The following is a 14,599-nucleotide window of genomic DNA, read 5'->3' as shown; positions in this document are numbered from 1 at the left end:
CACTGGTTAGTTTCATTGAAGCATTGCATAGCCCCCATAAACGATTTAGTGAAGGTGCAATCTATCAAGGTGTGCTCAATGGAGTCTTTTCCTCCGCCTTATAAGCGATCTTCATCGGTTTTAATGCCAGATCTGAATAGTTCCTTTCTGGTAACTATTGTTCCATGTATAAGTTTAAATTGGAACTCCTTCAACCTCGTTTCCTTACAGACGTATTTGAGTGACTTAAAAATCCTAAGGTGGGCAGACACGAGGGGTCATGTTGCAGGGACAAAAAACCTGTGTAGTGCACACTGAGGGGACATGTAGCAGGGACAAAATCACAACATGTGCACACACATGAAATGTTGCGGGTACATGTTTCAGGGATATGTTGCAGCAACACGTCCCCTAGTGTGAACTGATACTTTTATAATAGCCCACTTTCGACATATTAAAATTCAGTCGTAAGCAAAAGGTATCATCTCGAGGCTCTGAGGAATAAACTCATACAAATCCTTATATTTATTCCCCAGAGCCTCGATATGATGCCTTTTGTCTCGGACTGAATTTTAATGTATCGAAATTGGTCTATTGTGCAACACCAATTTGGGGGTGATTTTGTCCCCGCGACGTGTCAGTTTTAACTTCATGGGACACGTCGCGGGAAAACATGTACCCGCAACATTTTCATGTGTATGCACATGTTGTGATTTTGTCGCTGCTGCATGTTCCCGCTACACGACCCTCAGTGTGCACAACGCGCGTTTTTGTCACTGCAACATGACCCCTCGTGTCTGCCCACCTTTACTCTACGCATCGTTATTTAGAAAGAGTCTTTCGCTCCAACGTGTGGGGCCTGTCTGCGTATGAAGTGAATTTTGTGACGTCAACGCCGGTGACCAAATCTGTAAAATTAACTGCTAATTTTCTCGTGTTCCTTTCCGTAAATCTTTTTGAAAAAAATGGCTCATTTCTAACCACATACAGTTCCTATCAAATATCCAAAATTTTTTAAGACAGACAGACAGGTATCGATAATATTTGGAACAGTGCACCAGATACTATTAACACCAGTCTTCAGCTTCGGTATCCAAGCGAGTTTCAAGGACTTAAGCATTAGGTTAATGTCCGTCATCCGTATTCCTCCTCTATCTAGATCCTGATAGAAGCGAGTTCTTTTGATTTTGTCTTTTTTATTCTACCAGATAAATGTAAAGGATCTTGTTCTAACGCTTAATAATGATTTTGAGAAACATAGACATGTAAAAACGAGCGAACGAGCTCTTCTTCACTTAAGCAAATTTGGAATACAGTAAACACCCTCATAAAAGAAGAAGTGGATGAAGAACATCAGGCTGAAATTTGGCCAATAAAGCACCATATAAATAAGAACAAATTCAGCCTGATAAATAAAACATGTTCTTAATACAAAGGGAAAGAGTATTAGGATGAGGGAACAAGACAGTACCTCTTACAACAGAAAGAATAAACAGGTAAGGAGAGGGGGGACAGCCTTGTCGAACTCCTTTAGAGGGCTTAATCCAAATAGTCGCAATCCATCGATTATCAAGCACAGCGCTCCGCCACATGCGTATAGAATATATTAATCCACGGCTTGAGATCACTTCCGAAGTCGACCTAAAAGCCGTGTGACGGCCGAAATGTCCTGAACAGTTTGGGCGATATAAACTCCCCAGCCGTTCCTAACTCATGGTTTCACCCACTTTTTACTTACAAAGCTTATGGTAGTAACCCGGTAATAAACAGAGCCCCATTAGCGAAAACGTCACAAGGAACCCTGAAGTTAGCTTCCCCCTTTTAGTGCTGACTCGATTTATTCCTATATCATTGGTAAGAACAAAAACAACTCGGTGAGCTTAGATATATCAAGCGGGATACCAGACTTGGATTGCTCTTGGCGACGTACAGCGGGAAATCCCTTGAGACAAAACAGCCAGGAAACGGGATCAGTACTTCGGTTCGTGAAGTAACATTTTGATGCTGTATCCGGCATTTGTAGTATTTAGGTCCAAGGACCGGTTTCAAAACGTTTGGCCTTTTAGCGATTGGGCTGAATACATATTTTGATACTTTTGACTTTTGGAAATTTTTAGCACTGAGATTACCTTTTCAACTTACAAACGGAAGGGTGAAGCTAAAGGTACGGATTCGAGGTGGTTTCTTGGCGTCTCGCATATGATCCTCACTGACAACAACGTTGTAATCCACGAGCATATACAAGTAACAAGAAAACACGGCGGGAACTCTTTGCACCATAGCTAATATATGGAGATGGTTATGAAACTCGACAACTTTCTTAGTTGTACGTTTTTGTTCACTGTTTTGGTCCTGACCATGCACAAACTACACCGTTTTTCTAAAGGACAGCCAATCAAAAATTTCAATTAATTTATTCGAAACTCAGTTGTGAACTGAGGACAAAAGATTGTGTATGGTGACGGTCAAAACATGAAGTGCGATGTCACTATTCTCGCTTTTGTAGTTTCCATAGTTTCATCACAAACAGGCCATCTATATGAACTATGTTTGCACTTAAGAAATTCACAGCAAACTTACAAGTTTTCAAAAATTTTATTACAAAATACTTCCCATTATAAATAACCAACTCGCTCCAAACGACGTAGTGGTTTGATCAAATAGCCCATACAGATCCCCTTACTGCGAGCACTTTCTCAACAGCTGGCAGCTTCAACATGAATTTCTAGCTGGAAATAAATTCAATCACTTACACTCATAAAAAAAATGCTACCCTATGGATAGATAAATTAATTTCATTCAGACGTCTCGAGCAACGGTGTTGCCTACACAGCAGAAACCGTGACCAATACACAGTGTTACTCCTTTTTCAGTGTGTATTGGGCCGTTTTGTCTTCCAATTCAAACCGAAACAAAGCAGTGTTCGCGTAGTCACGTTTTATGCCGATATACATGCAACCTCATCGACAATGGTTAATCAAGAGGGTTAACGTAGGATGGCCAAGAATACACATACGTGTTTAAAGAGGTCACGAGGGCTGTTCTTGAAACATTTCTGCTTATCTCTGTAGCACCACGCAAGATCAACGAAGATTGCGAGTAAGTTAGGGTTGGTTGGTTGGTTGGTTAGCAATAGGCGGGTTCATACCTGGGAGGTAAGAAGGCTTTAAGTATGGCCGAGCTCTACTTTGCACGTGACCGGGGTTAGCTTTGGTTGAGGTACCTTTCTCTGTAACCTTACAAACGAGGTATCTTCAGAGAAACCGAAGTGCGTTCTCAAGTCTAGTTTGATGCCCCTCGAATGCGTACTTGAGCGGATCAAAACACAATAAAATGAGGCGTGAAGTCTCAAATTGACTTGAGTTTCTGTGTCACTTATGGCCTACTTGGACCCCAGTATGAACTCGCCTAACATTAGCCAATATCAAAAATACCATAATACTCTTTGTTTGCCCCTCCAAAATTTTGTATAGTTTGTCTTGGGACCATTGTAAGTCCCAAGAAAAAATAATGACAATGCTTACGCAAACTTTTGGAGGAAGAAACACGAGTATTATGGTATTTTTTATATTGGCTAATTGAATGAAGATAGATTAATCAATGATTAGATGTCAGGTGACAATCACTTGGTATCTAAACGCGAATGGAAAAATTTATTCCAACAGCGAGTTATGAAAGGCGAGTGCAAAGCAAATCTTTATGTGGTACTGCTTATGGTGCGGCAGTGATATAAGTAAGTACAAATTTATCAACGTTAAGACCCAATCCACCCTTATGTGTTTTGAATAATTTCTAATTCCCTCACTTGGGCGAAAACGAAGCGAAAGACCTTTCGTCCATCCTGGCGTTTTTGTACACTTTTCACCTGTTCACTCTAAAACGATAAAATTCTGTAACGTTTTTTCACACTCTTACGTCGTTGTCGGAAGTCCCCGTTTTCACCAATCCACACCTCTGCGTTTTTCAATTTTGTTCTCAAGTCAAAGCCGGCTTTAGGTCTCTTTTTTCGCCTGTCCACACCGCCTTGAAAGTCTACGTTTTCGTCGGCGTTTTCGGACGTTGCAGTGCATGTAACAGGCAAAGACGCATGCATAAAAATGTAGAAACTACCAGACAGAAACCCATAATAGTGGATGAGGCCGTAGTCTTTTACATTTTCACCAGGCGGGCATATTCGGTGCTTACAACTCTTACGAAATATCGTTTTCTCATATCTTCTATATTAGATTTAAAACAGCTTCTCTCCATGTATTGCCAATTTAGCCAATCAATGTGCGAAGTCTATGATGACGACACATGCCTAAATTTAGCAAACTAAAAATAACTAGGTCTGCAAAAACGACCTCTTCAACGAGGGAAACTATTTGTTCGCAACTGTTTTAAGGCTCATGTAATCGCATAATGAAGAGCATTGGTGTGAATATTGTTATCAGCCAGCTCTTCTAACGGGATATTACTTTTACCAGCTATCGATTACAAAACTAACCGTTCCAAAGCTAACAGTTAAAATTGGACAATTCTCAGCTATAATTTAAGTCCACTTACACCCTTTTCGCATGACACTCCAGATTGATATGAAACTTTTGACAAGTTTGACAGTGGGGGTGGATAATACAAAACTAATTCTCTTTATTTAATAAAGCTGTTTGGCTATGCCTTCGTGGAGGCGTCAAGAATGTCTGCATGCAATATATGAAAGGCAAAGGGGCAACCACGTCCCCTTGTGTGCGCCAATTAATTAATAACTTAAAAGATTACAAAATTCATAGCAACCCCTTATCATGACTCGAGCCGCCTGAACGAAGAATGAATTTTTACAAATTGTACATCAATGCAGGAAGGTTGATGAGAATTCCATGATGTATTTAAACGCGGATCCTAAAAGAGCTGGAAGTAAAGAAAAGAAAAAAAATTGTTAGAAAACACTCCTCGAAATAACATCTAACTTTGCGCCAGCGCGTACAACCGTATTGGAAGGGGGGAGGGAGGGGGGAAGAGGAGGGGAGCCGGGGGGCCAACAACTCAAATTACTGCCTTTGCAATAACATCTGTAAGTGGTCTTAGATTAAGGCTCGATTCAAATATTTACATGTGCCGAATTTAATGCAAGTGAGTGAAAACAATAAATTTTTCTCATTTGCATTGGATTCGGCACATGTCAAGTTCGACGTTTGAAACGGGCCTAACAGTCCCTTCTTCAGTAAATTCAGTCGGGGCGTTGAAGAACTCACACAACATTCGCAAAATGTGGGACACAGAAATCCAGATGTTACTGTCTCAGGTATTGTAAAGCGCACGCTATCAATTAAGCTAAGAAAGTAGTTTCAGTTGGCCTTTTACATTTCGATTAAACTGAAATAAGAGTGGAGAAAATAGTTTGCAGTAAATAAATGAAAGGCCACCAACCCAGCCGTGAGATCTGTCATTTGCTTTTGCGAATAATAACAGAGTGAAAAACACTTATATTGAAAACAGTTAATAACAGAATTTGGAATGAGGCTTCACAGTGCAATTCACATTCAAAGTGGATTGAAGACTTTGAAGACTTTTTAATTTAAACACAAGAAAGCTACGTAGGCGTAGCTCAAGTGTTCATCAATGTTGGATTCAACTTCAAGTGCCCTCCAGAATTGCTTGTCGAAAAAATAGGTTTTCTGTTCCTGTCGAGGCCACATTTGAATAACGAAACGGATGTCCGTAAACAATTATATTCCCTATACCGTGGTAGCAGCTTAAGCTGGCAATTATTTGGTATTGACGCAGCCTTCACTGCCTGACTCTGCTGCCTTTTAAGTGAAAGACAATGTTTCTGTTGTCCAATTACAGTGCACCTTATGAGAGCTGCTACTCGCCCGCCGCGTCTTAAAGGCAACAGATATTGAAAAATTTTATGCACGATATAACTTACTTTACAAAGTCTGGAGCCTTTGATATCACGTGCTCAAATTCAGCAAAAGACAGCTGGCTGTCGTCATCAAGATCGGCTTCGTCAAAAATCTGTTTAAGTAAACGAAAGACTGTTTGGTCAAGGCGGACAGCAAACCTCTCTTCAGACAAAACACTTTTATCTCTCAACTAAGTCATGCAATAATTCCACCCCGTGGCCAACAACGCTGTACAATGTTCTTTTTTCTTTAAGGGGGATGGCTCTTACCTACCAAACCGTTGCTCTGGACTCCTTCAAATAACCATTTCTCTAATTCCTTTAACTCCACAGTTATCCTTTTTTGCCAAGTGTTTTCTATTTAACATTTCTTTGTCTGGTTCAAATCACAACCACATTTGGTAAATCACGTGACCAAAACAGTAAATGCCTAAAACCTAAGCGAGTTAAATATGTTTTTCACAAATTTTTAACGCATAAGTGTGAGAACATTCTAGCACAAAATCTGTAGCATGGATTTTAAAAGAAATCATTTCTCAAAATAATTATGACGTCATAAGGCCCTCCCTTGATACACGTTTCAAAATATCAGTTCCATTTTTTGTCGAAATAGAAATTCCATGCTACAGTTTACGAAAAATGATGGGACAGTTCCCATCCGGTGAAAAAAGTGCCTCTTCCTTTCGTTTCCTGAGAGCTTTTACCTGTTTTACACTGAAACGCACGGCAGAGGACTGGGACTAGTTGCGCATGCGCGTTCTGATTGAATTGATGTCACATTTCTATTGAAAACGTTACTTCATAGAACCATCCATGGAACCTTTTAGCAGGGCTCTTTGACTAAAAAGCTTTCTTAGCAACCATTGTCTTTCTGTAGTTAAGTGCCACCCCCCTTAAAAGCAGCTTTCACAGTAGCGTACACATATATAATACATAAAAATGTAAAGGGGTTACAAGGATATCTACCCTAATATTAATAAAGAATCATATGGTGGACAGTAATGAGATGCTTTTATGTTGTCAACACGAAAAAAGGGCTAAGAGAAGACAAATCGTTGAAAAGTAAGAGTTAGAAGGGCCCATGGTCAACAAAGCGGACCGAATTGACAAACAACGCAAATATTGGAAGTTATACAACAGGCCATTGTGTAAGAAGCTTGGCGTCGGTCAAAAACCAAACTTAGCACGCTAGAAATTTTCCACATCAGTGCGGAATCGAGTCTGGAAAAGTATCGTAAAAATTTGAACCCCAAATATCATCTAAACACGTCTCTAAATCAGAATACGATAAAAACGATTCTGCCGGCTGAATCTTGTATTTGAAATCAGCACATTTCAACATATTTCGTCATCGCTATTCGCTAATCGTTTTAAAGTGATTAAATGTCTATCGCCGCTTTGGAAATAGGTGCTCAGACTCAAAATACTATTTATTAGCACTATTTGAAATGGGTGCTTCAAACATGACGGTCATTCAGTAATTTAAAAACTTTCACAGGCTTCCGACTATTCAAATAATTTGATAAAGAATTGCTGAAGTAACCACCTAATATTGAACACTTGAGTTAGCTCAAGCGAGGATCAGCATTCCGCAAGTGAAATAAAATGGAATTTAGCTCACTAACAAGAGAAAAACCATCAACTTGTGGAAACTGCAAAACGGTTTCAAATTAAGTCTCGAGTCTTACATGTAAAGCAGTGCTGCAAAGAAAAGAAACCACTCGATCTTTCTTGTTCACACTCTAAAAAGCATGGATGCGTGAAATTCGCTCGAATGCTACTTTCACGTAATTTCTTGTTGAATAAGCACGCCTGTAAAACGTTTCAACGGAAAACTTTTGACCAAAGCACTTAAAAAGGCCGTAATTTTTTTACCAATGAAACTGAGTAAGGCAAAAAAAATTTTAAACTCTCTTTGGGCATGATAATCTGCTGTAAGCACTAGAGGACTTGTCGAAAAGAAACTTAAAAAAGAGTGAATAGACTTTGCCATGGTTTCAAACGCTATCTTGGCATTACAGCGTTTGTGTGAGAATCCGTTGTGCACTAAACAGATCTTTCACGGTTTCTGACGCCATATTGGTTGGGGGGCAAACACAACTTTTCAGCCGTGTTTAAAGTGAATGTATGGGAATTTTGCCGACTTCGAACCATTATAAACTGACGATTGTGGCTAGCGAGAATAACTCTCAAAAAGCACTTCTATTGACATTATTTTCGTGAAGTATGACAATCAGAATCAAGCTATGACGACCGTGAAGGAAATTTCTAATTTCATATAAACCCTTGCAAACAAACTTATGGAAATTCCCGAGAAATTTGAAGCCGACATGAGGAGATTTTTAATATCCAACTTTCAGACGTTGTGCCTCGTGCAATGATTTAATTTTCCGTTGAGTGAATGATATTAATAAAATGACTAAGAATATTTTTAAACTTTTGAGATCTGCCTTTCTGCAGCGGAGTCAACGAGGTTTGAGTTCGGCCAAAATCCCAGACATTCTCTGTAATTTAAGGCGCATTTGCCCCCCAACCAAGATGGCCTCAGAAACCGTGAAAAAGTCTCTTCGAGGAGCGCCCACTTCTTGGCGTTTACGCATGTTTCCCGGGAATTTTGTCATTCCGTGGGAAAAAAATTTACCTTCGAATGTGTACAAACAATTAGAAAAAGCCATAGAACATTCGATTGAGAACGTGCTATTCAAATGCTTGTTGACCTTCAATGTTAGAGCCAAATGCGATATTCAAATCTATCAACGCATTTGTAAACATATTATAGTGCTGTCTTCCATGGAACGCAAAGAGGCGTAAATTTTTGCTTCAATGCGTGCACGCAATATATTCTGGCAAAACTGTAGGGATTCAGAAAGTTTCTGCATATTTCGAGGGCTCTAAAACCATCTTGACATGACAAGTTGGGGCGTAAAAAGCCGACAGCACAATTAAACTATAGACCTAAACAACTAAAATATCAGACATTTATAACATATTCCATATAGCCACGTTAATGTCAGTGCATACTGTATTCTAAACGAGGCCCTTAATTGAAGGTAATGAACAAGGGTTCCGTATGTTTGGGTTTGTAGTTTGTTGGCTATAAATAGAGAAGAAAGAAAGCAGAAATTCTATGGAGCCTACTAAACTATTAAACACTGATGGTGTCTTCTGAAAACTGAATTACAGAGTCTAAGAAAAATGCGAACACACAAAGATCTTGTTATTGCTGAATAAGGTTCACAAACAATTTAAAGGAGGGGAGGGGGGGGGGGGGAGTGGGGGCAGAGGTTTCTAAGCTTGACACTGAGAATGAAATACCAATATAACAGTACTGTTGGACGTTCTAAACAAATCAAAAGAGTATCTTGGAGTTGTGATAAAACTTTGCTATTTTGCTGGGAATGCTTGTTGTGCTAGGGGAAGGGACAACAACTCGGCAGAAAGGCTGCGCACACTAGGACTCTGCACGTTCTATCACAAATGAAGGCAATTTTATATTCTAAAAAAAACCAAAACAAAACCTTTAAGCATCGACATGTAGATTTCCCCGGGGTTATTTTTTAAATGTTTTCAGAAATTGCTTTTCACACATATTGCTAAAGTTCCAGGAGAACGTCATGACAAAAAATAAGGATGATCGTTTAACATTTGTGGTGCATGTCGGCAAATACCGACGCTAAATATAGTGTTGCATTAAAAACCATTAAGTGAGAAGAAAAATCGAAGGAACTGTTTTTTTCAGTCGGGCGCTAAAAATTTACAACCGAAGAAAAGAGAAAACGTGATTTGCGTAATAAACTATGACAAAAACGGCGCGAAAGTGGATTGTTTTCCGAGTTATCTATTGCCTTAACGCCGTTTTCCACGGATCAAAGACCACAAAAACTCGAATATTATCAGTGCAATTAATAAGTTTGAAGTTTACGCGTCAGTGAAAACACTTAAACCAGAAACTTCTTATTATCTACAAAACGACGCGTAGGATATTTCCACTTGACAGGGCAAGGTGTTCCTTAAGAAAAAGCGCTGCCATTCAATATGATTTCCTGCATAAGTCTAGGGCAGACAGAGTCGCACAGTTTACCACGCATCTCGGATTCTTAACAATCACAACTGCATCGAAGAAACTTTCTCAAAGCAGAGAAACAGTTTACGGTTGAAACAGTTTACGGTTGACAGCCGACTGTTTATGGCCGAGTGACCATCAAACGCGAAACCTTAAATAGCTGGATCTAAAGTACAAAACGCCAAAGGGACTCCAAAGGGTGGGTTGTTTACGCTTTGATACTGCTAATGCGGCTCCTGCGAATGGATGGGCAAGGCGACTTGAACGGTGCATCGGACTGTTCTTCTATGTAACTAATCGAAATGTTTGGCTACAAACTGATCGCAGGCCTGACCAGAAAAAGGACAGTCGATTTTGTTTTGTCAGACAGCCCTTTCAAGAGATGCATGAATGTGTTTGATCTGACTGCGCTCGGGCTCGCCTCTCTGTTAGATGCAGGTCTGTACGTTGTCATCGGGCAGACTGCGCACTCTGTTGCCGGTCCTGCCATCATTATGTCGTTCTTGGTGGCAGCCATTTCGTCTCTCTTGGCTGGCTTATCCTACGCCGAGTTTGCAGCCAGAGTAAATCGCGGTGGTTCTGGTTACATTTACACTTATGTAGCCATGGGCGAGATCTTTGCATTTCTAGTGGGCTGGTGTATGATAACGGAATTCATCCTTAGCTCTGCATCGCTAGCAGTAGCTTGTAGTCAGTACATAAACTTTCTCTTCAACGGATCCGTGTACGCCTTCTTCGAGGAAGAATTTGGAGCTTGGAACTTGCCAATCTTGGGTCCATTTCCGGATTTATTGGCCTTCGGACTGGTTTTAATCGCAACTGCAATTATATGCTTGGGTGTCAAACAATCCAAACGAATCCTGGATACTACAGTGTTCTGCAATTTATTAGTAATTACATTTATAATTTTCGTGGGTTCATTCTACGCAGATGCTAGCAACTGGTCAACCATTGACAAATTTGCACCTTATGGATGGACTGGCATACTTGAAGCCACGCCTAGCTGCTTTTATTGCTTCATAGGCTTTGATGTCATACCCAGTGCAAGTGAAGAAGCCATTAAACCAGCTGTGTCAGTACCGCTGGCCATTCTCCTGTCCTTAGTAATCAGCCTGTTCGCCTACATCGCAGTTATCATTGTCTTGACCATGATGGTTCCTTATTACAAGCTCAAAGATCTCGCGCCCCTCGCTGAAGCTTTCAGCACACGCGCGTTTGGCGCCTCGAAGTACATCGTCTCGGCCGGCGCGTTATTCTCGATGTTCAGTAGCCTGATTTCCTCTAGCTTTGCTACGCCCCGTCTCATCTACTCTGTTGCCTACGATGGCTTGATATTCGGTTGCTTTACTGATGTAAACAAGGAGAAGAAGATACCGTTGCGCGCCGTGGCGGTGAGCGGTTCTTTGAGTGCGCTTCTAGCCCTTTTTTTCAATATGCAGCAGCTTGTAGAGATGGTATCCATAACAACAATCTCGACTTATACCATGGTATCTTTATCGGTAATTCTGTCACGATATCAAACATCCCCGATCTCGCAAACCAATGAAGACCAGATCACAGTGCAAACACAATCGTGGCTTCGTGCTTTGTTTACAAAGAGAAAGAGCGACAAAAAAGAGACCTACACTGGTAAGCCACAAGATGACGTCACGACAGCTTGTCACGCAAGCGCTACAGAATGCACCAACACCATTGTCAATGTCACGCTAGTCATAATGATGTTGTCAATGTTCGCGCTGTGTGTTTCACTTAAGACCTTGGTAATAGACGCAGACAATATAGGTCCAACGACGATTTTCTTTATAGCGTTGTACGGCTTAATCTCGGTCGCATGTTTGGTCGTTCTTGGATTGCAGCCTCAGAGCTCTGCTACCTTCTCCTTTATGATTCCAGCTGTTCCTCTTCTTCCCGCACTCAGCATATTCATTAACCTGGTCCTTTTAACATTACTTAATTCACTCACTTATGTGCGATTTGCAAGTTGGATGGCAGTAGGTAAGTTTCCTTTTCATTTTCTTCCACACTACCAAGCTGTACACTGTAGCTTTTATAGAGTCAACACGCCTTTAGTGCCATAAATTCCCCGTCTTTCAAAGTCATTTGCATAGACCTCACATCACTGCTCGGGTACATCTAGGGGGACACTTTGGAAAGTCTACTCAAGGAAACGGCTATCTCATTGATTTGCTATATTGGACTATCCTGACCACCTCTTTCGCTCTGTATTATGGGGCTCTCTCACGTGCCCGCATCTGCTCGCATGACGATTCAGAACAGAGATGTTATTATTTCTGCGCTTGAATACGAGTATCGAGCGAGAATCTCTCTAAGTCTCTCGAGAAAGCGCACGGCCAACCGCAATTTTCCCTCATTTTACTTTACCAAACCTTTCCCCCAGCCATCTCTAAAGCTAAAATTCACTCGCAAAAAAATATCTCTGAACAAGAACTATGCAATATGATGCAAGCGTTGAAAACGCCTTTCTTGTCTACAATGGCTTGGAATACCAGAAGTATGCAAAATTCCCCCCCCCCCCCCCCAAAAAAAAAAAAAAAAATCGATATGGAAAAAGTGACGTGAAAACGCTTTGAAAATAATATTTTGTGTAAATTCTAAGTTAAGAATTTTTCAAGCTGAGTTGAACAAAGAGAAGTAAAATCGCTAGTGTGATTGCTTAGTGTACACACACTCAATTGGAAAATTACTTGTAGCTCCGGTTTTTTTTAGTCAGGTGTTGTTAAGTTCCTACCAAGTGTTATTTTGGAAAAACAGAGATTAAAATTGAACCGCTTGCTGAACAGCTCAGAACTTAAATTCCTAATCTAATTAAAATGATAACGACATGCATTGTCAAGTGAAGCTATGATCTTCGCAGTTATGAGAGCAATTTTTGCAATTGCGTAGAGAAGCCTGAAAAATTCAGGACTTCAACGGGGTTTGAACCCGTGACCTCGCGATTCCGGCGCGACGCTCTAACCAACTGAGCTATGAAGCCACTACGAGGTCACGGGTTCAAACCCCGTTGAAGTCCTGAATTTTTCAGGCTTCTCTACGCAATTGCAAAAATTGCTCTCATAACTGCGAAGATCATAGCTTCACTTGATTTCATATCCGCAGTTCACATATGATTCATTTCATATACCATTTCATCATTGACATGCATTGTAGGAGAAAGCAAATGAGAATTACTCATTCCATCAACAGCCAGGAAATAACTTTTACTTCCTTATCATTTAGCTTAAGGAGAAAATGTTAATGATATACACAGTAAAGTGAAAGAAAGCGCCGTAAATAGGTTATTTTTAGAAAAGCAAACTAAAGAAGCGAGAATCTTAATCTACACCGAAAACTAAATTGAATTGTCGCAATAATGTGTCGAGCCTCGTATGCTTTCCAGAATACACTTTCTTGGTTCCAGTGGCTGGCTTATTTCACAGATCTTCCCTATATGTCTAATATAGGCTATTTCCGATTTCATGTCTGCCTCCTCTTCAAAGCGAGTCTTAGTGCAACGCTTTGGTTATGAAAATTAGTTTTCGTTCATATGTAAAGTAGAACTAAATACCATCACAAATACTTTGCACTTAGACTCGCTTTGAAGAGGAGGCAGGCATGAGCTCAGAAATGGCCTATTTCACTGGCTTTTACTTATTTAATCCTTCCTTTTTTTGTAGGAATGGTAGTGTATTTTCTGTATGGATATCATAACAGCATAGAAGGCAAGAGACCAAAGAGCATTGAATTGGAGTTTGAACCATTGCCCGGTATACCAGTGATTGAAAAAAGTACTAACCTACCAACAAAGTGACTAAAGCGGCCTTCAGCCACAGCTAAAATCTCTCGAAAAGTTATCGTCTACTTTGAATTACACAGCCTCTTGTTACTTAGTTTTTGTTACTCTACATGGAATGAGAGAAAAAAGACTTTGCAAATTTCGCGAGAAGAATTTGCTGCGCCTTTGTTACTACAGAGCTTGCCCATTAAAAAGTATATATAGAGAAAGGAGTTGTTTTTGTGTCACAAGTTCTAGTCAAAAAGGGATCGTTACCCGGTACAGAATTATTCTTTGAAGATAGGAGTAGCCAGTAGATAGCTAGTTTTCGATAGATAGGTGGCAAAGAACGTAAACGAATTGTGGGGTATCTTTTGTCCACACAAATGCGTTTTCGTCTGAGAACGCATGCTTCCTTTACCCGTTTCCGCGTTCCATCCACTCTCATACGCTCGAAAGGTGAAGGTTTTTAAAAACGTAGCCTAATGGCTTTGGTGTGGACCAGCGAAAACGAATGTTTTCGAAAACCCTTTCGTTGCTAAGAAACCGATTTTAGCATTTTACCGTACTCAGTTACGCATGCGCAAGAAGGAGAAAGTAAGGTCGAGCAAAGCCTGACGACGAAAACGGATGCTTTCTTATCAGTGGGGTGGTCTAGTGTGGTCCGTCAAAAATGCCGGGAAACGTATTAGTGTGGACGGGGCCTACAACGCGCTTCCCACGAAAACATGGCTGCTCGCAATTCAATGCAGCGGGAATTGTAATTAGGGAGTTAATAGTTGGATGCAACAATTACGATCTGTTTTACTTCTTCTCATAAAGAAACAGGTAAGAAAACAGAAACCATTACACTACTATCAAGGCTGCTGCCTAAGAAAATTGTCCGGGAGCCCTTCGGGCT

General features: G+C 40.5%; 2 protein-coding genes and 1 non-coding gene across 3 annotated transcripts in view; 1 reads left to right on the top strand and 2 right to left on the bottom strand.

Moving 5' to 3' along the window:
• Nucleotides 1-2,555: 2,555 nt before the first annotated feature.
• Nucleotides 2,556-14,599, bottom strand: part of LOC137977558 (calcium and integrin-binding family member 2-like) — an 18,326-nt gene continuing 6,282 nt past the window's right edge. Inside the window, exons 7-8 of the mRNA XM_068824808.1 lie at nucleotides 5,888-5,976; nucleotides 2,556-4,866 (exon numbers count right to left, since the gene is read on the bottom strand). Of these exons, the coding sequence (XP_068680909.1) occupies nucleotides 4,845-4,866; nucleotides 5,888-5,976 (111 nt within the window). The 3' untranslated portion in view covers nucleotides 2,556-4,844. The remainder of the gene's footprint in view (nucleotides 4,867-5,887; nucleotides 5,977-14,599) is intronic.
• On the top strand, nucleotides 9,841-13,925 carry LOC137977557 (cationic amino acid transporter 4-like). The gene is made up of 2 exons (XM_068824807.1): nucleotides 9,841-11,921; nucleotides 13,601-13,925. Exons 1-2 carry the CDS (start codon nucleotides 10,229-10,231, stop codon nucleotides 13,732-13,734), a joined length of 1,827 nt encoding a protein of 608 aa, XP_068680908.1. The 5' UTR covers nucleotides 9,841-10,228; the 3' UTR covers nucleotides 13,735-13,925.
• Nucleotides 12,849-12,921, bottom strand: Trnas-gga (transfer RNA serine (anticodon GGA)). The gene has a single exon. It is a non-coding gene; the product is annotated as a tRNA-Ser (tRNA).

This window comes from Montipora foliosa, chromosome 11 (assembly GCF_036669935.1).
Source record: "Montipora foliosa isolate CH-2021 chromosome 11, ASM3666993v2, whole genome shotgun sequence".
In the NCBI taxonomy this organism is placed as follows: Eukaryota; Metazoa; Cnidaria; class Anthozoa; order Scleractinia; family Acroporidae; genus Montipora; species Montipora foliosa.
This window is presented reverse-complemented; position numbering and strand designations above follow the sequence as displayed.